Here is a 22,764-nt window from a genome sequence, read left to right on the forward strand (position 1 = left end):
TCTTGCAGAAGGAAGGAAGTTGGGAGCAGGGGCTGTGGAGAGTGACGTGATCGTAAAACACATGAGATGACGTTGCCAGTAAGGCCAGAAGGGGACATCAGGGCCAGTCAGTGGAAGAGAGGGATGTGGCACCAAGGTCAGAAAGGTCTTCCAAGCTCCTGGATCTTGGTCCCAGCCTCCCTGAGCCTCTGCATCCTCACCTGTACAATGGGTGGGTATGAGGATTAAAGAAGGCATCCTCGGGGCTCCGTGAAGAGAAGCTGGGATTGATCTCCTTTGTGGGTGGGAGTGGTGTGCTGCTCACCCCATCTGAGACTTTGCAAGCGCCCTGCTCTCAGCAGGAGTTTGGTGAGTGTAGGTAGAATGGCCGGAGTGACGGATTGGTGGGTGGACAGACTTGATGGGCAAAGGGATGAGCGAATGCCTGCAGACCACACTCACTGGGCTCAGGCGCTGAAATCTGCATTATATGTTTTCCTTCTATCACCCGAAAGCCCGCACTCAGCTGCTGACATCTGGTACCCTTTTGATTGATTGTTTGTAATTCATTATAATTGGGCATATTATGTTACGTACTTAAGTTATGGTTCAATTCTATAATCCATTATAGTTCTTTAATTAAAGTCCACCAACTACCCAGTGCTTTTCTGTTTACAGAGCACATCCACACTCATCAACTGGCCGCCTCATCTTCACAACAACCTGTCAGGCAGGTCCTCTTTTCCAGGAGAGGAAATCCAGGCTCAGAGAGGTTCGGTAACTTGTCAGAGTTACTGACATACAGCTCTTAAGGGGCAGGGCCAGAATTCAAACCCTGGGTCTTTTGTCTTCAGGGACACTGCCTGCTGAAGTAGGTCATTCTGGGTGGGGCATTTCGGATCATTTGGAGCCTAACACGAAGATGTAAAGGAGGCATTGGGGGTTGTTGTTGTTCAGTCGCTCAGTTGTGTCCGACTCTTTGCGACGCCATGGACTGCAGCACGCCAGGCTTCCCTGTCCATCAACAATTCCCAGAGCTTGCTCAGACTCCTGTCCATTGAGTCGGTGATGCCATCCAACCATCTCGTCTCTATTGCCCCCTTCTCCTCCTGCCCTCAACCTTTCCCAGCATCAGGGTCTTTTCCAATGAGTCAGCTCTTCACATCAGGGGTGGGAGCAATAAAAATAGGGTGAAGTCGGGCATCAGAGATCAGAGACCGGGGCCAGAGGGACAGCTCAATGCCTGTTCCAGGGTGCAGTCTGGCTGTTTGTGAGGGCATGAGGGACCTGCACCCCAGACAAGTGACCTCCACACTGCATTTGAGGTGCATGCTGGAGGGGGAGTGATGGGAGGGCCGGCCAGGAGGCAAGGTTGGCAGCAGGCGTCACAGGCCTTGGAGATGGGTGGGCACACCCAGATCCTCCCGGATGAAGTGCGTGTGCCCACATCACTGGCCCCTGCCTGTGTCCCCCCAGCAAGTGATTCACCGCCCAGAAACTTGATTTCCTCCCCTGTAAAATGGAAGCTTCGATGGGAGAATGGAAGTTTTCATCCAGAGCCCTCCGTGTGGAACTCAGGACACCCTGGCTGGTCTTCCTGTCAGTTACCAGTCTTCTACCCCACCCCCGACCCGAAAATATGTCCCCAGGCGCTCCCCAGACCACAGTCCTAGACTGGAGGTTCAGAAATGATCGTCACCACGTTTGTTTGTTCTTATTCATTTACTGAGGACCTGTTGAATGCCGACCTTGAACTTGGCTCGGCAACGATAGTGGAGCACAGTGTCAGTTACTCAAGCTTATCTGTGCTTTGTCACTCAGTCATGTTCAACTCTTTGGGACCCCATGAACTGTATAGCTCACCAGGCTCCTCTATTTTGGGATTCTCCAGGCAAGAATACTGGAGCAGGTCGCTATTTCCTATTCCCAGGGATCTTCCCCAACCAGGGATCATACCCACATCTCCTGTGTCTCCTGCATTGCAGGCCAATTCTTTACCCACGGAGCCACAGGGGAAGCCCCCATCTGGGAAACGGGTAAATAGACTCTTGCAAATCACTGTGCTGAGTGCTGTAATGCAGAAGGCCATAGAGGATCCCGTAGGAACAGGGGGGAGTGGTCCCTGATGCTGCCAGGGGGGAGGTGACCCTATGCCCCCACACATGGGTGATGCTGAAGGGCGGGGACTGGGAGCATGTGGAGGAGAACCAGCTGTACTTCGCACCTTGCTATGCCCTTTCTACCCGTCTCAGTCTCCTTGCAGTGTGTCGTGGTAGCCTCCTCATGCCCACTTTACAAGTGAGGACACTGTGGCTCAGAGGGGTGAATGCACTTGCTCGAAGTCACACAGTCGAGAAGCTGACTGTGCCTCAGGGGCATCTGCCTCCACAATTACCAGGGAAGGGAGGGTGGGCCTGGGAGGGGCCCCAGCATCCTGGGAGGAAGCCCGAGATCCACGCGTAGCGGCTCGGAAACCGTGTTCTCCAGGCCAGCCGGGGCCACTGGCAGCTGCAGTTTATGAGGCACGGGGCTGGCCTGAGATGTTTTGCTTCACAAATGCACGCTGGCTCATCTGGGGTAAGTTTGCGCCTTTATGAGCGTTCTTCAAAGGCCTGGCTCGGCTCTGTGCCCGTCACCATGGAGACGGCTCTGGGTGGCTGAGACCGGCCAGCCTCTGTGGCCACGCGTGAAGGCTGCCCAGTGCTGGGGGCGGGTGCCACGCTGGGTGCGGGGGGCTGGGTGGGCAGCCATGAAGGCCTTTCCTGAAGAGATGCTTGTTGAGGGCAGGGCTTTAAACCCACCTCCCACGGAAAGTGAAGTGGTGGAGGCCGCTTCATTGTGGCAGGAGCGCCTGTCTCCACCCTCCTGTGTGCTCCCCCGCCCGCCCCTCCACACCGAAGCAGTGCTTTTGCCCAGCCCACCCCCGTTGGAATCTGGACATGCTAAAGCCGAGCTCTGAGAGGGCTGGATTTGAATCCCAGGGATTGGCTGGCTGCACACCCACAGCCCCCTAAAACTCACACGGAAATCCCATTCTGTACATGGCCCGGGAGAGAAGTGATTTGCCACGTCCATGGCCATGTACAGAGAAGCGATTTGCCCAAGGTCACCAGCAAGGCAGGGGCCAGCCAGAGCCGGGTCTCCACCTCCTCTGAGCCCAGGGCTCCTGGGCTGCCAGGAGGGTGCTCAGGCAGACCCAGGGAGCGGCGGGGCCCCCGCTGCAGGCCAAGTCTGGACGCAGCCAGCCCAAATCCGGAGGCGGGCTTGCTGGCTGGGAAGGCGGCCTGAGCCCTACCTTGGCCCTGGGCCTTCCTTGGCTCTCTGTTTTGGTCCAAGTCTCAGGGGCTGCTCGAAGATTCCAAAGGCATTTGAACATTTTGGAAGCAATTTGTCAGTCCTAGAAGCTGTTTGGAAGCTCCAAAAACTATTTTAAAGGTTCCCAGAACGTGTTGCGTTTGCAAAGGCTGTTGTGCGTGGTTTACAGAGAGGTTCAAGATCCCAGCTGACTGTCCCCCAAGGCAGTGTTGGGGTCTGGGGCACAAGCATGCTGAGAGCCCCGGGGAGCACTGGACACGGGGCTCCTGGCAACGGGAGCTCCCAGCTTTCTCCCCAAGGACTCGGCCTGGGGAGCCACCAAGCCCATCAGGACATCTGCTGTTCTGTGGAGCAGAAGGTGTGTGGGTGTTGGCAGCAGGGGGACAGAGTTTGGATCCCAGTTTTACCACTCACAGGCTGTGTGACCTGAGGCCAGTTGCTTAACCTCCCTGGGCCTCCTTTGCTGCCATCTTCTGCAGGCCGGATTGTCCCCCCTCCCATCTCAGAATTAAGTCAGAGAACACCCCGCTCCAGGGCTGGTTAACACTTTCCTGACCGCTTCTGGGTATGGACTTGGGGTCAGGGGTGCAGTAATTGGCCTGCCAGTCCTGCTTAGACCAGACCACCCTGAGCCTGAGGCCGGGTCCTGCCGTGTCCACTCCTGGAGGAGCAGCCATGGGCTGAAGGCCTTGGTTGACCAGAGTGCCCAGACCTGCCCAGGCCCCTGTGGAAGGTTCTCTCTGGTCAAAGACCTGTCCTGCCTTTGCCTTTTCCACACGTCAGTGGCACCCGTGGCCTTTTCCCTCTCTCTTCTTTATCGTTGGCCCAACTGCCCTGTCCGTGCCCATCTGTACCTTATATCTCAGGCTTGCTATTTGCTCTGCCCAGAATGTCTGTCCACACACACACACGCACATCACAGCCTTCCTGGACTCCCTCAGCTCCTTCTCTGGTCCCCACTGCCTTTTTCATGTCAGTGGCCAGAGTGATACAGTCAGGCTCTGTCACCTCCTGGGCTAAAACTCTTGCTACCCCAGTGATGCCCCACAGACTCCCGACAATTCTTGCTGCCCCAGTGACTCCTCACTGTGTGGACTAGGCGTGCGGTGAGGAGTCAGACCCCAGGCTTGGCTAAGCCTCTGCCCCACAGTGTGACCTGGGGCAGGCTTGCGGCTGAGCCCTGTGAACCTCAGTTTCCCCCTCCATAAAATGGGAACGGTAAGTCACGCTCTGCCTGACTCCCTCCTTGTTGTGAGGGTTAAATTAGATGATGCATGGGAACAAGGTATAGAAAGTAATGGGGCTGAGGGTGGCTGAGTGATTTGCCTAAGGTCATCCTGGGGAGTTTGGGGGCCAAACCAGGACCTTAACCCTAACTTCATTTGTTTGTTTGTCTCTGGCCGTGCCGGGTCTTCGTTGCCGTGTGGGCTTTTCTCTAGTGTGGCGAGCGGGGCCACTCTCTCGTCGTGGCGCTAGGGCTTCTCGCTGCGGTGGCGTCTCTCGTCGTGGCCACGGGCTGTAGGGTACCAGGGCTTTGGCAATTGTGGCCGGAGGGCTCAGTAGTTGCAGCTCCTGGGGCTCTAAAGCACAGGCTCAGTGCCGGCTTAGTTGCTCCAAGGCATGAAGGATCTTTCCCGATCAGGGATCGAACCCATGTCTCCTGCATCGGCAAGCAGATTCTTTACCACTGAGCCCCCGGGGAAGCCCCCAGGACCTTAATCTTGATCCAAGGCTCTGATGAGAGCCCTTATGAAGACTTCCTCCCCCTGGAACCCCAGGCCATCCTGGGGGCCCCTCTGAGAAGTTTTACTTTTCTGCAACTCCCTGACCCACTTGCAGAGCTGCGGTCGGGCAGGCTGGCTCCCAGCTGAGATGATCCACCAGCAGCCAACGGATGTGCTAAATGCATCATGCTTTCCTGGGAGACGGGAAGATCGATTCTGCAGTGGACCAGCGGCTTCGCTCAAAGCCACGGCCAACCCCCAAGGGTGAAAACGGGCCAAGAATAAAAATAACCAGGCCTGCTCCCTCTGTAGGGTCAGCCCGGGCCAGACCAGAATGAGGTGGGTTTCGATGTGGCCACCTGTGGCATCACCGTCGTCATATCATCACACCAAGCAACATCCACGTGCCAGGCTCTGTTTAAATATTTTCAGCGTATGAACTCACTGGATCCTCCCAGCCACCCTATAAGGCAGGTTCTGATAATATCCCCATTTTGTAGATGAAATGTGGTGGAGAGAGGTTTAGTGACTCGCCTAGGGTCACAGAGCTAGAAAGCAGCCCACCAGGATCAGAATCCACACCTACCTGACTCAGAGCCCGTGCTTTTGCAAGCATATTCTGTGGCTTTTTTAGTCGTACAGAACACTCTGTGGGCACTCACAGCCACAGGCTCTTTGCCTTTCGGAATGCCCACTTGGGACCTCCTTCCCAGCTCCCTCTGTGCCCTAGGCTCTGGGGTCTTGAGCCACATTTTCAATGCTTGGCATGTTCTTTGCCAGGCGGGCGCTCCTTGATAGGTTGGGGGAGGCCCCAACCCAGAGCTCAGAGCACGCAGGTCTAAGGTGCCCTGTGGTCACTCTGGACAGGGGAGACCTCCCTGGCTGACTTGAATTCTCAGGGGCCTAAAGCCTTGGCCTGGAGTGGTCCCAGCCTCACTGCCCATTGGCCAGAGATGGCACGTCCGTAGCCAAGGATGGGCCAGCCCGAGGTTTGGCCAGCTCCATACATCACAGGCGAAGCAAGAGAAGCCCCAGCCCCAGATGGGGTTAAGCGAGGAGATGGGACAGATGCTCAGGACATGAGGTGTGGAGCTGCAAAGTAGGCCCAGCTCTGTGATCTTCTCCGTAAAGGGTAGCTCTGGTGGTAGGAAATGTGTGGGCCTTGGGGTTAAATTCAGCGTGTTGCCTCCTAGCCGCGTGACGTTGGGCAAAAACCTCTCTGAGCCTCAGTCTGTCCCCTCTCTTTCACTTGTCTCCAGGCCACACGACCATCCACACTCAGGATCCTTGCACACACACACATCCGTTTCTTCCCTGAAGCCCAGTGCACCTGGCCGGTCCCCCACAGCCCCCCTCCCTCAGGCCCACCCCCAAGCCCTCCCACACCCTCACCCCTTCCAGACTGTCAGACACCAAACCCTGTCCATTTCCTCTCTAATATCTGAGTGGTCACTTCCCCTTCTGTCCTCACGACCTCCCTGCCCTGATCCAGGCCTTCTTTCTCCTGAATTTATGCAGCAGTCTCCTCGCTTCCCCCTGCCATGCCCTGCCCATCAACCCATTCCCCTCTGGCAGTTCCAGAACCACGGCTCTGAAAGCGGAATCTGGTCATGTTGTGACGGCCTGAGACGCATCCTGATTGCACACAGGATAAACCTTCGCCTCCTTCCCATCCTCCAAAGCAGGCACACCCCTCTTCTTCCAGTCATGCTGGATGGATGCGCTTAGATCCACCTCTAAGCCTCTGCACACATTATTCTCTTAGCCTAGAATCCCCTTTTCTCTTCACCCTCCCCCTCCCCCTTTGTTTCACACCCATCTGGCCTTCAGGTCTCAGTTTTGACAGCCCTCCTTCCATGAATTCTTCATTGCCACCACTTGCCAGGATGGGGAGGTGGTCACCCTGAGAGCCCACACCCCCGTCAGAGCAGCTTCCCCTCTGAACTGTTATCATCTTTTTTTATTTTTTTTTAACTGTGCTGAGTCTTTCTTGCAAGCTTGCAGGCTTCCCTAGGTGCGGAGCAGACTTATTTGCCCTGCGGCACGTGGGATCTTAGTTCCCTGACCAGGGATTGAACCCGTGTCTCCTGCCTTGGAAGGCTGATTCTTAACCACTGGACCACCAGGGAAGTCCTGTTGTCTATTTACATGTCTCCCTGCCCACTAGTCAGGGGCCCCCATCTCCAGGCTCAGAGTTGGCTCTATAGTGAGGGCAAGTATTCCCACACCCGCACCCCAGGCCCTCCTGTCCCAGGTAACCTCACTTCCCAGCTCACTGGGCAGCCTGCCAGTATGTAGTCCCAGCCTCCCCAGGACCGCACCGTGAGCCTTCAGCCCAGCGCCTGCTCCTCTCTGTGCCTCAGCTGCCAAGGATCTCTAAAAAGGCAAGTCTGAACTAGACGGCTTCTCAAGGGCCTGCTTAGCTCTACAGTTCCACAGCTTGGACACCCAGCAGAGGACCCCTCTCGGCCGATCTTCGTGCCTTTTCATTCTGTCTCGAAAGTCCGTCTCCAGCCACCACCTCTCGCAAGCTATCTGGGCCTCTCGGTGACATTTTCTCTCCCTGTCTGCCCCCAGGCTTCCTGTGAGGACTGAGGCCTCCTTTATGCAACTCCAGATCCAGGTCGAAGGGCAGGCCTGGAAGCCACCCCAGCCCCTTGCCCATCCTCCCTCCATGGGACCCGCCATCTGCACAGCCCCAGTAGGGCCATTAACTCACTATGAGTCAAGCGATGCTATAAATAAGTAAAGGGGTGAGGGTCCCCAGGGGGCGCAACCCCAGCTGGCTGCCCTGTCTCTGGCCAGATCTGGGGTCTCGACCGCCCCAGGACGACTCAGCCTGACAGATCTTGAGGTGTCATCACTGTTCCCCAGAGAGTGACGGGGAGATCACCAGGCCTCTCCGGCCCCCATTAGTCTCAGTAATTGCCAATCAATTTCCTGGGATCCTGGTGGGGAAAAGCCCCTGGGGGTCTCTGGTGGGGAAGCCACCTCTAATGGCTTTTATTTGGATTGTTGCAAATTGATTGGGTTTTTTTAAATGGAGCTTTGGTGGTGTTTTTTTTTTTTTTTTTTTTCCCTTGTATCCTAACTAACCCCTCAAGGCTTGTTAGGCCAAAAGATGAGTGATGGTATGATTTTACTCCTTGTAAGAACTGAGGCCAGGGCTGGTCATACCCACACCATTCATGTATCCTTCATTCAGCAGAAACTTCCTAAAGCCACAGCCACAGCTCCCATTTCCTTGGCAGTCACCCCATCCCAGGTCCTTCCCAAGGTTACCAGATTGAAATCGTACAGTAACCCTCATGTGATGTGTTTCACCATGTCAAAGGCAAGGTGAGAGACGAGGCAGGCTCAGAAATATGGCAAGACTTGGCTAAAGTCACATAGCTGATAAATGGTGACATTGAGATTTGAACCCAACTCTTTCTGGCATCGAAGCCTGGGTTTCCCTGCTCTTACTTGTACCTTTCAAAGTGTTACATGTAAAGTGACGGTGATTCCCCTAGAAGCTATAGCATTACAGGAATTACAGCTTTCATGGGACTCCTAGGGATTAGCTGATAATAATAGCAGCATCAATAATGGCAGCAACAAGGGCTTGTTTACTGAGCTCTTAATTATGAAACAGAGGCTATGCCAATAGCTTTACATCTGTATTTCATTTCCTCCTTAGAACTATACTGAGAAGTATATATTATTATAGCCATTTCACAGGTAGGGAAACTGAACCTCAGAGGTCAAGTGACTTATATAAAATCACCCAGATTAGTGGTAAAACTAGGATACAAACCGGGTATGTTTTAATCCGTGGCATGCCTGTTTAACCAACTGTTTCAGTTTGAATTGAGAGTGACAGAAAACCAAATAAAAATGACTTAAACAAGATAGGACTTTATTCCTCTATCAACTAAATGAAGTCCAGAGTAGTTCAAGGCTGCTATGGTAGCTCCATGATCACAAAGGTCCTAGACACCTTCTGTCTTGACCTCATGATCTAGTTTGGCTACAAGAGCTCCAGCCATCACATCTGCATTCCAGCCAACTGGGAAAAGGAAATGATAAAGACAGATATGCACATTTCTTTTAAGGACACTTCCCAGAAATTGCACCTACCATTTTTGCTAGTATCCACTGTTGTTATTGGGGCTTCCCTCATAGCTCAATTGGTAAAGAATCCACCTGCAATGCAGGAGACCCTGGTTTGATCCCTGGGTTGGGAAGACCTGCTGGAAAAGGGATAGGCCCCCGACTCCAGTATTCTTGGGCTTCCCTTGTGGCTCAGCTGGTAAAGAATCTACCTGCAATGTGGGAGACCTAGGTTCAATCCCTGGGTTGGGAAGATCCGTGAAGGGAAAAGCTACCCACTCCAGTATTCTGGCCTGGAAAATTCCATGGACTATAGTCTATGGGGTTACAAAGAGTGACTTTCACTTTCACTGCTGTTATTTGGTCACCAAGCCATGTCCCATTCTTTGCAACCCCATGGACTGTAGCACACCAGGCTCCTCTGTCCTCTACTACCTTCCGGAGTTTGCTCAGATTCATGTCCATTGAGTCAGTGAAGCTATCTAACCATCGTATCCTCTGACTCCCCTTTCTCCTCTCGCCCTCAATCTTTCCCATCATCAGGATCTTTTTCCAATGAGTTGCCTCTTTGCATCAGATGGCCAAAGTATTGGAGCTTCAGCTTTAGCAAGTCTGTCCAATGAATACTTAGGATTGACTTCCTTTACAATTGTCTGGTTTGATCTCCAAGGGATTCTCCAGAGTCTCCTTCAGCACCACAGTCTGAAAACATTAATTCTTCAACGTTCAGGCTTCTTTATGGTGCAGCTCTCATTGCATCATCTCACTGCAACACCTCACTGGCCAGAACTAAATCACAGGGCAAAGTCCATCTGCAGGACTGGAAGGAAATGTAGACTTGATTCCAACAGGCCATGTGCCCAGCTAAAAATCAGGGACTATTATTAAGAAATGAGGGGATATCAGAGTTACTTCCATTAGCATCACTCTAAACTGCCCCCTAAATATGTAGATAGATGGATAAACTTTAAGGAGGTTTGTAAACCCACTAAGATTGTCCACAATGTGTTTTCTTTGTGTACATAGGTGCCTTTGGAGGAATAACAGTAAAAACTTTCATCAGGTTTTTTTGAGGAGCCCTGCTGTAGACTGTGATGCTCTTATAGTTAAAAACTGTGTCTGTCACTGTATCTTTGTTATCAGCAGGCAATACAATAAATGTTAATTGAATGAAATGTTGGATGAATAATTCGATGGATGACCTTAGGCAAGTAACTTCACCTTTTTTGATCCTGATTTTCTCATCCGTAAAATGGGGATAAATAGAGATTCCACTCAGCTGTCCCTCATTTCTGTATTTCTCCTCTACCCTAGTATCCAGCACAGTGTCTGACACATAGTAGGTATTCTATGGATAGGTATGAGGGGAATGGACAGATGTGTAATTTGGTAGGTAGATGGAAGAATCGGTGTTTTTAAGAATGAATGATGGCGAGTGAGTGAATGGGTGAGTGGCTGGTGAATGTCAAGGCTCAGCAGGTTCATTGGTAGGTTCATTGGCTAGATGGATGAATCAGTAGATAGGAAGATTGGTTGATGGATGGGTGACTAGAGTGAACAAATGGATGAATGTCCAGATGAATGACTAAATGAATGGATCAGCAGAGGCAAAGATTGATGTTTGGGAAGAGGTGGATAAGCAGGTGAGTTTTTATATAAAGAATCAGTAGATAAGTGAAAATGAAAAACGCATGACTCAATGGATCGTAGATGGATTTGTGAGTGAACTTGTAGGTGGACGGACGGATGGGAGGGTAGATGGGTAGATGAATAGACAAATGGAGGGATGGATGGATGGAAATTGTACACCAGATTTTTATATGTGCATATAAGGGATTATGGGCTTCCCTGGTGGCTCAGATGGTAAAGAATCTGCCTGCAATGCAAGAGACCCAGGTTTGATCCCTAGGTCAGGAAGACCCCCCTGGAGAAGGCAATAGTCCATGAGGTCACAAAGAGTCAGACACAACTGAGTGACTGACACTTTCACTTGACATAAGGGATTTTGAGATGTTTGGATGGATGAACCAATGGACAGTTGGATGGCCAGACTGATGACTGGATGAACTCATGGATGGATGGATGATGTTTGCGTATGTTTGTGCACATGGGAGTTATAGTGTGTGTCGATAGAGGGACCGAAGGGTGGACGGAAGTGTGGACGGGTGAATAGAAGGAAGGAAGAGAGGGAAGGACAGTGGCCTCCATCTAACCCAGGCCAGAGAGTGATGAGGCAGGGACAGAGGGTTTCCTGCGCAGAAGGCTGGCTTGCAGAGCAGATAAGCCACCTTTCCTCCAAAGCCTGTGGAGCAGGGGCTCCAGCTGAGCTCTTCCTTGCCACGGGTCCAGGGTCTTGCTGGCAGGGCCAATGCTCAGAAACTGATGTAGGAGGGAGACAAAGGGAGTGGGCAGATACCAGGGCCAGAGGGAGAGTGGGTGGGAGGGGAGATGAGTGGGGGCTGGGGCTGCCATTGGTCAGCCACCCCTGTTTACTCAGCTCCGGAATGAAGCCCCGGAGAAGAGTTGTTCATATTTCTCTCTTGAACAGGGAGCTGACATTAATGAACAGCTAATTAACATCTTGGAGTGCGATGGTTCCAGTGTCAGTGTCCCTAATTAGTCTCGCGCTAATCTGCTTTAATTAACTGTCCCTGTCGTGGTTTTAATTTAATTTTCAGCTCTAGCCCAGGATGGCAGCCCTGTGAGCATTCTGTCCCAGGGCGCCTGCAGCCGGGGCAGGGTGGGCCGGCCAATGCCCGGTTCTTGAGGGGCACTCCCAGGCAGCCCCAGATTGGGCAGAGCTGGTGACAAACAGCATGGCTCCTCCCTGGCCCTGGGGGGGCAGAAAACTTGGGGACAGGATGCTTTCCTCCCCATCTCAAGGGAGTGTTCTCAGCCACCAGTTGTTCCCAGAGCATGCACAGGTCAGGAGCAGAGTCTGTGACTGCCCCTTGGACTCAAACAGGCCCCATCCACTGACCACACTTTCTGAACATGGACTCTGGGTTCAGAAGGATTCGTGTTCTGGAACTTTCTAGGTGTGTGGCCTTAGTGAAAGCACTTGCTCTTCCTGAACCCTGGTGGAATGGGGCTCTCATCTAGACGTGGCCCCCTGCCCCCGCCAAGGATGCAGGGCTCAGGGGGGTCCACACACCCAGCCCCCTCATGGTCAAGGCAGAGTAAACACTGTGAGAGCCACCCCTGAGTCGGCAGTGGAGAGGGCTGAAGAGGGCAGAGCACGGGGCCAGAAGTCAGGACACTCAGGTCCCAGTTCCAGCTGTGCGAGCGCCTCTAAATCTCTCGGCCAGTCTGGGCGTCTTCCCCACTCCCACCCAGGAGTGGAAGAGACAGGGGAGAACAAGATGCTTTCTGAGCACGCCGCCCACCCCCTGCTCTGATCGGGAGTGGAGAGTTAAAGTGCAGGTGGTACAGAGAACCCAAATCTGAAACAGGAGGTCTGAGTGGGAACTGGACGCTCGGACCAGCCTGGGGGCCAGGTGAGGCCTCCACATTTTGCAAGGCAAAGCAGGTGCTACCGGGGAGGATACGGCTGACTTGGTTACAAGGTCCTGCTGCAGGTGGGAAACAAATCAACATGCCTGCCCCATGGCAGGAGCCAGAGAAGCAGCTGTCAAGATAGTGAGACAATTGAGGATCCTCCAAGGGGAAGCTGGCCAGTGGCAGAAGTTGGGGAGAGGAGAGCCTGGAAGCCAAGAGAGGACCCCTGGTCCAAGAGTGCAGGGAGCTAGGAACGTAGGGCAGGGGTGAGGACTGAGGCTCGAGTTGTGAAAAGGCCCTCTCTGAGGGGGAATGCCAGCTCAGGAGTTTACTCTAACCCTGAGGGCACTGGGGAGCCATGGCAGGATTTAGAGCAGGAGTGTGGCCTGATCCGGTGACTGAGCACTGGCAGACAGGAGTGCTTCCCTGATAGCTCAGTTGGTAAAGAATGCACCTGCAAGGCAGGAGACCTCAGTTCAATTCCTGGGTTGGGAAGATCCCCTGGAGAAGGGAAAGGCTACCCACTCTGGTATTCTGGCCTGGAGAATTCCATGGACTATAGTGCATGGGGTCGCAAAGAGTCAGACAGGACTGAGCGACTTTCACTTTCAGAGATGAGAGAAGGGAAGTGAGGAGACAGGATGCAGGAAGGGCTGTGAGGGGGGCTGCTGTCTTACTCAAAGCAGTACAGTCGTACAGAGTTGGACAGCCTCGGTGAGACTTCCAGAAGCAGTGAGCTAATGTACGTAAAGTGTGCGCTTTTTAGGAAAGGCAGGGTGCACCTCCCTCTCCCTGTGGCCTTGGGCTTAATGAATATGTTTGGAATTTCTCTGTGACCCCAGCTCCAAGGCTGTAGCCCACGCTTTCTCAAACTGGGTCTACAAACCCCAGGATTTAGGGAGGTGTGGTCTCAGTAGTATTTTCAGGGCTCCAGGAATTCTAAGAGAATCTACAATTTCTGTGTTTAGATTTTACTGCTGATTCCAAAGAAAGAAACAAAAAATAAGATTTTTTTTTTTTACCATCTCTGAAGCAACACTAATTTCGCCTGGCTTCATAAAGGGGAGCATCCTTATTTCTCAGCCTGGCATCTGAGGTTTGGAGAGAAAGTCCGTAAAGATCCACAGAAGAACATTTCCCTCGCCTCAGGGCCCGAGCCTTGTCGGGCTCCAAGAAATGCTGTCAGACCCACCTTCCCCCAGGACAGCAGACCCTTCCAATGCAGGATCCGTCTCTGGCTCATCTCCGCATCCCCACGGCCTGACACTGGTCTGAACCCAGAGAGGGCTTGTGAACTGAGGTGGATTCTCTCTCTGGAAGCCCCATAGGCCCCCTCCCCCTGCCTTTGACCTTCAGTTGATCTTTGTTTTCTAGTCCAGCAGAGCCAAACCAGTTTTTCCTGAAATTCTCAGTAAATTAGTGTGGAATTCAGAGCTCCTGCCTTCCCCCTTCTCTTCCACCCACACACCGGTGCACAAAACTCCTCTGAAAGGAGAAAAAGCCTCGCGTTTCTCTGCACCTGTCCACCTCTCCATAGCAACCCTGCACAGTTGCCCAGGCCCCAGTCCAACCATGCCACCTCCAGAGAGCCCTCCCTGATTTCCCCAGCCAAATACGTCTGCTGGACCATGGAGCGCCCGAAGCACCTGCGCCTCCCTGGGTCTTCTTCTTGCCTTGAGTGGTCCATAGTCAGCCAAGAACTGGCATTGCTGGCATGTGTCCCCTACTTCCTACTCAGTGCCTGGCTCACAGTGGAGGGCCCACAGAAGAGGCTTACCCATCACCCCTGAGCTAGGGGGCCGACACGCTCCCTGAGCTGTATTCTCGGCAGAGGGGCCAGCGGACGCCAGCCTGGCCCTAGTACAGTAGTCATAGCGGCGCCCTTATTGTCCATCAGGCCTGAGTTTCAACTGCAACTCCACCCCCAGTCAGCTGACGGCTTTGGGCTGCGTCGCTGGAAGTCTTACTCTTCTCATCTGGAAAATGGGTAACTTACCCAGTGGGGGCTCTGTGAGGACTTAAACGAGGGACTCCATGTAAAGTGCCTGGGACAGAGTAAGTGCCCGGTAAAATGAGCTAATGCTGGTGACGGTGGTGATCAAGTGCTAGAACCTTACGCCAGAGCCCCTGCGCCCCCACAGCTGGGGGCAGGGCTCGGAGTTAGAAAAATTCTCAGTTTAGGGGTCAGGCCTGTGTGAGCACTGCTGACTCTCCTTTTTCCTCTCTCACTCCCACCAGGAAACAGCTGGGCCTGGGCTCAAGCTACTGCAGGCATGACCTGCGGAAAGGTGGCCAGACTCCTGGCTCTTGTCTCACGAGGCTTCCGCATCCACGCACATACAAAGACCCACACACCAGGGACATGAGTAGAGATACCCACATGCCCACATATATACACACACACACACACACACTCAGAATTAGGAAAAAGAGGCCGCTTTTGCTGACTTCCAGGCAAACGCAAACGTTGCAGAGGGGCCAACAGCTCTCCTGTTCTGCTTTCCCTGCCCTCCTGCGTGGGTTCCAGTTCAGTTCCATTGGAGACAGAGATCTGTGCCCATGGCCCGGAGCTGGGATACCACCCGGGTCTCAGCTCTGTGGGGAGTTGGAGGGACTGCATGGTGGTTTGACTATTTCTTTTTTTCTTTTAAAAAATATTTATTATTTTCGGCTGCGCTGGGTCTCTCTAGTTGCGGTGGGCGGGCTTCTCCTTGCGGCGGCTTTTCTTGTTGTGGAGCACAGGCTCTAGGCACGCGCGGGCTTCAGTAGTTGCGGCTCCCCGGCTCTAGAGCACGGGCTCAGCAGTTGTGGTGCACGGGCTTAGTTGCTCCACAGGATGTGGGATCTTCCCAGACCAGGGATCGAACCCGTGTCCCCTACATTGGCAGGCAGGTTCTTATCCACTGCACCACCATCCCCTGACTAGTTCTGACTGGGGGCTCATCAGAGGGTGCACATGCCTCTCTGTGGATCCCAGCGAGACGTAGCAGCAACAGAGCCTGGGCTGCTCCACAGCCCTCCCACCGGCTGTGGCCAGGCCGCAGCACAGGCATCTAGGAGGCCTCAGGAGCCCCGCCCCCCGAGCCCCTGGGCCCTTCTACATCTGCACGGATGAACATTTAGTTGACCCAAGCTTTGCTCTGGCAGGATGAGGCCAGAGGGTCCAGACTCTACAGAAGGCAGAAGGCCTTTCTGAAGGAACCATGTGTCCTGCTAGAACCACCAGCAGCCAGGGGCTGGCGTTTGGGGAAGGTCATGAGGTCAGACAGCGCCTATTACAGCCACAGTATTGTGCAGTGTTAACATCACAGTCAAGCAAGGATCTCAGAATGTTTCAGGCCGAGAAAGGTTGTAATCATAGGATGATAGACTGTTGCAATCGTGTAATCATAGTAGCACCCAGAAGAATAAGCACATAGAAGATTAGGAAGCAAGAGTTGGAGAATGTTGCAGGCATAAAAACATAATAATCATAGAATTATAGAACTTTATAACCTTAGAATATTAAAATTTTAGCTTTACAAGCAGGAGTTTTAAATGTTATAACCATGAAACTGTGGCCTGTTGCAGTATACACACGCGCACACACACACACACACACACACAGAATATATACACTTGTAGACTTAAAAGCAGAAATTGTAGAATGCTATAGTAGCAGAATCGGAGAAGGCGATGGCACCCCACTCCAGTACTCTTGCCTAGAAAATCCCATGGACAGAGGAGCCTGCTAGGCTGCAGTCCGTGGGGTCATGAAGAGTCGGACATGAGTGAGCAACTTCACTTTCCCTTTTCACTTTCATGCATTGGAGAAGGAAATGGCAACCCACTCCAGTGTTCTTGCCTGGAGAATCCCAGGGACGGGGGAGCCTGGTGGGCTGCCGTCTATGGGGTCGCACACAGTCGGACACGACTGAAGCGACTTAGCAGCAGCATAGTAGCAGAATGGCACAGTCAAGAACTGTAGAATATTTCAATCTTCTTCAGGTGTTATAATGTCACACTCAAGAATCTGAGAATGTGAGAGCTGGAAGAACATTTTACATGTATTTTTGCCAGAGCCTATGCAAATTATGTGACATCAACTAATTCATTACTCCTCCCAGCAGCCCATGAAGTAAGCCCCTCCTAGACGGACAAGGAACTCTGGGGACCGGCAGAAGCCACGTGCAAGCCCCCCCCCACCCCAGGTCTTGGAGTCTCTTTGTTGCGGTTTTGGCTGTGCTGCGGGGCTTGCCGGATCTTAGTTCCCTGAACCAGAGATCGAACCCACAGACTCAGCAGTGAGAGTGCGGAATCCTCACCACTGGACCACCAGGGAATTTCCAGCCCTGGCGTCTTGGCAGGAAAAAAGGGAGTAGTTGTTTGGGCCTGTCCTTGGCCCCTCCCCACCCTCAACACAAACCCAGAGGCGAGAACCACGGCCAGTGCTTCTCCTTTTGTTAACTTGTGGCTTCGGGGCCTGCTGGATCAGCTTCCAGTGTGTAGGCAGGAAGCCTGCGGCATCCTGGGGTCAGCCCTGCAGGCCCCACCCGGATTCCTAGCCTGGGTGTGAGGGGCCAGGGGTGCAGGGTTCCCAAAGGCCTTCCCCCAAAGCTCTGACCGCACCTGCTTGTCTGCGCGGATGACCATGCTGCTTTTCACCAAACATCCTCCAGCTCTTCCGTCACTTGCTACTTTCAGATCACCTTCTGAGGACCAGGCCCCATTCAGGGCCCTGAAACAAGGCCTCTGCCCTAAGGAATGGAATCGCGGGGCTATTTGTGGATACAGAGAAAGTGCTTATATGGGGCCAGAGCAGAGAGAAATGGCCAGGGCATCATGGAGCCCTTCTTGGAGGAGATGGGACCTAGAGGGAGGCAGAATTGGGATATACAGGTTTTCCCCTGCTCTCTGAAAGCAGAGTGTTCCTATGAAATCTTTCAAAAGCTGAAATGACAGAAAGACAAGATGCAATTTTCTTCATCATAAAAGTGAAAATCCTCCCCAGATTCTTTTTCATTTAACGAAAACAGTACTAATGTACTTTGTTTTTCAAAAAAAGTGGCTTTGGGGACTTCCCTGGCAGTCCAGTGGTTAAGACTCGATTGCTTCCAATGCAGACGGCACGGGTTCAATCCCTGGTCAGAGAACTAAGATCCCACATGCCAAGTGATGGAGCCAAAAATAAATTTGTAAATTTTTTAAAAAGTGAAGTGGCATAAAGCACCCTTTTGCAAAGCAGGGGTGGTGGGAAGGGCATTCCAGACAGAGGAAGCAGAAAGAGCAAAGGCCCAGAGGCAGCCACGTGTGCGATGTGTTCAGGAACCATCAGGGAGCACTCGTCGGGCAGTGCAAAAGCTGCTGGATGATGGATGTGGGGCGGGAGAAGTGGGCTGAGGTTTTGGGAGCCAGGCTAGGGAGGTCAGGATTGGTAAATGGCCAGGCAAGTCCATGACGATGCTTGAGTCTGCCTGGTAGGAAGGGGGGCTGAGGAGCTTGCAATTTGCTTTGCCTTCTTTAGAAACTAGAAACTGCAAATTCCTTCCCAGGACGGGTGGGCCAACCCTGGGCTGGGCTCCAAAAGCAGAGAAAGGGCTTTCGCGGGAATTCCAAGGCTGTGTGACGGGTGCTGGCCACATAGCCTTTTATCCAGGGACGCTGGCAGCCGACAAGGCTCTTAGGGCAGGGGCTCGGGAGATGCCCAGGCTCTGAGTGGGACCCACACGGGCACCATGCAATTCCTTCTGGTTCTTGGCAGTCTCTATAGTCATCTTCTCAGAGCAGGAGGCATGAACACCAGGAAAAGAGCCAGAAAGGCCTACGCTCAAATCCTAGACTGGCCTCCTATTACTTGAGTTAGTGGAACAAGTGACTGTTTCCCCATCTGTAACATGGGACTGAAGACAGGGCTCCTGAGAGGGAGTGGATGCCTGTCCCCAGTAGGCTTGTGATTCATTTTTGTTCCCTTTATGCAAACAGTCTTAGAATCAACAAGAAGCATTTAGTCCAACCAGCAACCACTCCAGTACTCTTGCCTGGAAAATCCCATAGACAGAGGAGACTGGGAGGCTGCAGTCCATGGGGTCGCAAAGAGTCGGACACGACTGAGCGACTTCACTCACTTCACTTTTGACCCATTTTATAGGTAGGCAAACTGAGCCTCAAATGACCGCAGACATCTGAGAGGTAGAATGGCCAGGCATTTGGTAACCTGGAGGTGGGGAGCTAGGTGAGCTCAGTATGAACTATAAAGAGTGAAGCCCAGAGTCTGAACCTGGGATGACAGGATAGACTGTAAACCCAGGGGCTCACAGGTAAGCGTGTCAGGCACTCACTGTGGCTCCGCAGGTCCATGCCGGCAGCCTCACCACACCATCGAGGAACAGGGCCGCATTTCCGCTGAGGGTGAGGGGCAGCTGCAGAGATGGTGAGGGGTATTAAGCAAAACAATTTCAGTAAAGCTCCTCCTGGTGTGTCCTGCACGCAGTAGGTGCCCAGGCTCTAGGACAGAGTATCGGCAGGCTGTGTGAGCACTGGGTACAAACCAAAACTGGGATGGGAGTGACTGCCCCTTGCCAACCCCATCCAGCACAGTGGCAAGATTTTTGCACAAAAACTCAGATGTAGACACTATGTAACTTTTTAGACTAATAACATTTGCCTAAGAAATGGGCTTCCCAGGTGGCATTAGTGGTAAAGAACCTGCCTGCCAATGCAGGAGACATAAGAGACGTGGTTTCAATCCCTGGGTTGGAAAGATCCCCTGGAGGAAGGCATGGCAATCCACTCCAGTATTCTTACCTGGAGAATCCCTATGGATGGAGGAGTCTGGTGGGCTACAGTCCATGGGCTCACAAAGAGTTGGACACGACTGAAGCATCTTAGCACGCACACGCACAAGAAATAGTTATTGAGTCCCTATGTGCCAGGCAACCTGCTAGACCCTTTGCACGGATCATCTCATTTAAACCCATCAACCCTTATGAACAACTCCATGAAAAGCGAAAGTCAAAGTTGCTCAGTCGTTTCCAATTCTTTGCAACCCCATGGACTGTATTCTCCAGGCTCCAGGCCAGAATACTGAAGTGGGTAGCCTTTCCTTTCTCCAGGGGATCTTCCCAACCCAGGAATCAAACCCAGGTCTCCCACATTGCAGGCGGGTTCTTTACCAGCTGAGCCACAAGGGAAGCCCAAGAATACTGGAGTGGGTAGCCTATCCCTTTTCCAGCAGATCTTCCTGACTCAGGAATTGAACTGGGGTCTCCTGCATTGCAGGCAGATTCTTTACCAGCTGAACTATGCCTGGGAAGCCCAAACTCCATTATCATTTCCTTTTGACAGAGGAAGAAACTGAGGCTCCGGAAGTGTTTTGCCTGTGATCAGACAGAGCAGGGCAGGAATCCAGGACTTTCTGAACCCAGAGCCTTACCTCTGTGCCACACCACGCTGGCATAGATACCCAGAACTGCTGCCTGAGATGTTTGAAAGGGAAGGTCCAGAATGAACACTGAAATCATTTCCCAGTGGAAGCTATTGGTGGGACATGCTTACCTGGCCTCCTTCAGAAAGGTATGAAATGCTGCCTCCCCCGGGGCTCTTCAAGGGCTCAGGCAGGGTTGTGTTAAGCTGGGCTGGAGACAGAGGGCTGTCCATAGTGGGTTCTAGAGGGGGGCTACACCCGTTTCCCACCCCCCGCCACCTCCTAGCCAGAGGCAGCCAGGATTCCATTAACCTGATTCTCTGCCCCACATAAACCGGCAGAGGGAGCCCCACGAGGGAAGGGCACTGGGGAGGGGAAGAATTGGGCTTCCCTAGGCTCCAAGTGGAGCTGCCAATGGCGCCAGTTTCTTTTCCTGCAGTCCAGGAGGGCCTTCGAGGCCCCTGGCTCTTTGAGGAGGGAGTAGGGAGAGGGATCCTGAGCCAGGAAGAAAGAACAAGGGAATCCAGGCTGGGGAGCACAGCAGAGGCCATCCGAACCCAGAGCCCCAAGCCGTCGTGCCTATCCCTTCTGCACGTGGCCTTGGACAAGTCACATCACCCCTCAAATCTCTTGATTCCTCCTTGCTTGTAGTAAGGGCAAACCAATGCCAGCTCTTCCTGTCGCTGGGCAGACTAGCAACACTATGCCTGACACACAGTAGGAGTTCAGGAATGGTGGCTGTTACCACTGCCATGGTTTTACAATCTTGACCCCTTCGCAGCTTGCCAAGCACATTCACATCCATTTTCTTCCTTCTTCCAGAAAAGTGAGGATTCTTATGAGACATTCAGTTCAGTTCAGTCGCTCAGTTGTGTCCGACTCTTTGCGACCCCATGAACCACAGCACGCTAGGCCTCCCTGTCCATCACCAACTCCCAGAGTTTACCCAAACTCATGTCCATTGAGTCGGTGATGCCATCCAACCATCTCATCCTCCGTTGTCCCTTTCTCCTCCTGCCCTCAATCTTTCCCAGCATCAGGGTCTTTTCCAATGAGTCAACTCTTTGCATCAGGTGGCCAAAGTATTGGAGTTTCAGCTTCAACATCAGTCCTTCCAATGAACACCCAGGACTGATCTCCTTTAGGATGGACTGGTTAGATCTCCTTGCAGTCCAAGGGACTCTCAAGAGTCTTCTCCAACTCCACAGTTCAAAAGCATCAATTCTTCAGCACTCAGCTTTCTTCACAGTCCAACTCTCACATCCATACATGACTACTGGAAAAACCATAGAGAGATTAAGGGACTTAGAATCACACAGATTCTAACTTTATCGTGATCATCACAGTGAGCCACCCCAGCCAGGCCACTTATCTTTGGTCTGTTTCTCTGTCAGAATTCAGGTTAAGTGCCTCTTCCCCCAGGAAGCCTTCCTTGACCACGTAGCCTGGGTAAGCACAACTCCTCTGTTTTCCTACAGCCCTCTGGACTTCTTGTCACAATCGCTAGGTGCCCCCACCTAAGACTCTGAGGGCCTGAGCAGTGCTCTCTATAGAAGGAGAAGGAGCATAATAAATATTCTGGTAATGACTGCAGCTATTCCCACACAGAGGAACGTGCAGGTGGACACAGACTCACAAGTACACAGGTGGGCGTGTACACAGTTGTGCACATGTGGGTTGATGAGTACACATGTGCGTGGGTAGAGGGCGAACTTTCTGGAACATGGTAGACTAAGCTGACATGGATGCCATCTTCTCCCCACACCTTCAGAAATACACAAAAATATTAGAGATGACATGGACATAGCTTGAAAGAAAGGAAAATCTTTGGGTGATTTTTAAAATAATAGGCGGAACAAAAATGGGGCTTCCCTGGTGGCTCAGATGCTAAATAATCTGCCTGTGGTGAAAGAGACCCAGGTTCAATCCCTGGGTCGGAAAGATCCCTTGGAGAAGGGAATGGCGACCCACTCCAATAGAAAATAGGAGGATAAGATTGGAGGGAAAAAAAACCAAAAACACATGCTAAGATCATTTGGAAGTAGATGGGGATGTCAATTAACTTTTGACTTGGTTGAGACAAATATGCACATTAAAAATCTAAGGAGTCAGGACTTCCCTGGTGGTCCGGTGGCTTAGACTCTGAGCTCCCCATGCAGAGGGTCCGTGTTCAACCCCTGGCCAGGGAACTAGACCCCACGTGCTGCAGCAAAGACCCGGCATGCCAAATAAATAAATAAAAATAAATAAAAGTTAAAATGTAAGGGTAGCCATAAAAGTCTAGAATATATAACTACTGAGCCAGCAGAGGAAATAAAAAGGCATACAGAAAATTTAATCAATTCCACAGAAGGCAAGAAAGGAGAAAAAAAAATTGTACATGGATGATAAATAAAATGCATAATGTAAGATAGTGTAGATAAGGTCAGATATATTTAGTAATCACAGTGCATGAAAATGGATTAAACTCGACTGTTGAAAATCAGAGATTCTTAGTTTAGCTGGGAGAAAAATGTCCAGCTCTGTTGATGAGAGACACACCTAAGAGATAGTGATGCACCGAGGGTTAAGTAAAGGATGGAAAACGATGTATCAGCAGATATTCTCTATAATAAAGTGGGTGGCGAGATAAATATCAGGGGGAAAAAAGACTTTAAGGCAAGAAGCATTACTGGGGACAAAGGAGGTCATTATTTAATGACAAAGTGAATAATCCACCCAGAAGATGTAGTAATCCTGAGCTTGCAGGCACTT

General features: G+C 52.1%; 1 protein-coding gene across 4 annotated transcripts in view; it reads left to right on the forward strand.

Moving 5' to 3' along the window:
* Positions 1 to 22,764, forward strand: part of EPHB2 (EPH receptor B2) — a 219,985-nt gene that overhangs the window by 111,314 nt on the left and 85,907 nt on the right. For 2 of the 4 annotated variants that reach the window (XM_086327681.1, XM_086327688.1), the window contains exon 1: positions 2,416 to 2,556. The exons of the other annotated variants lie outside the window; for them this stretch is intronic. In XM_086327681.1, the coding sequence (XP_086183807.1) occupies positions 2,520 to 2,556 (37 nt within the window). In that variant the 5' untranslated portion in view covers positions 2,416 to 2,519. Of the gene's footprint in view, positions 1 to 2,415; positions 2,557 to 22,764 lie in introns of those variants that run through there. 4 annotated transcript variants of the gene reach the window in all.

The sequence above is a fragment of the Bos grunniens genome, chromosome 2 (genome assembly GCF_055505025.1).
Source record: "Bos grunniens cultivar Pamir isolate PY7600 chromosome 2, Bosgru_T2T1.0, whole genome shotgun sequence".
Lineage (NCBI taxonomy): Eukaryota > Metazoa > Chordata > Mammalia > Artiodactyla > Bovidae > Bos > Bos grunniens.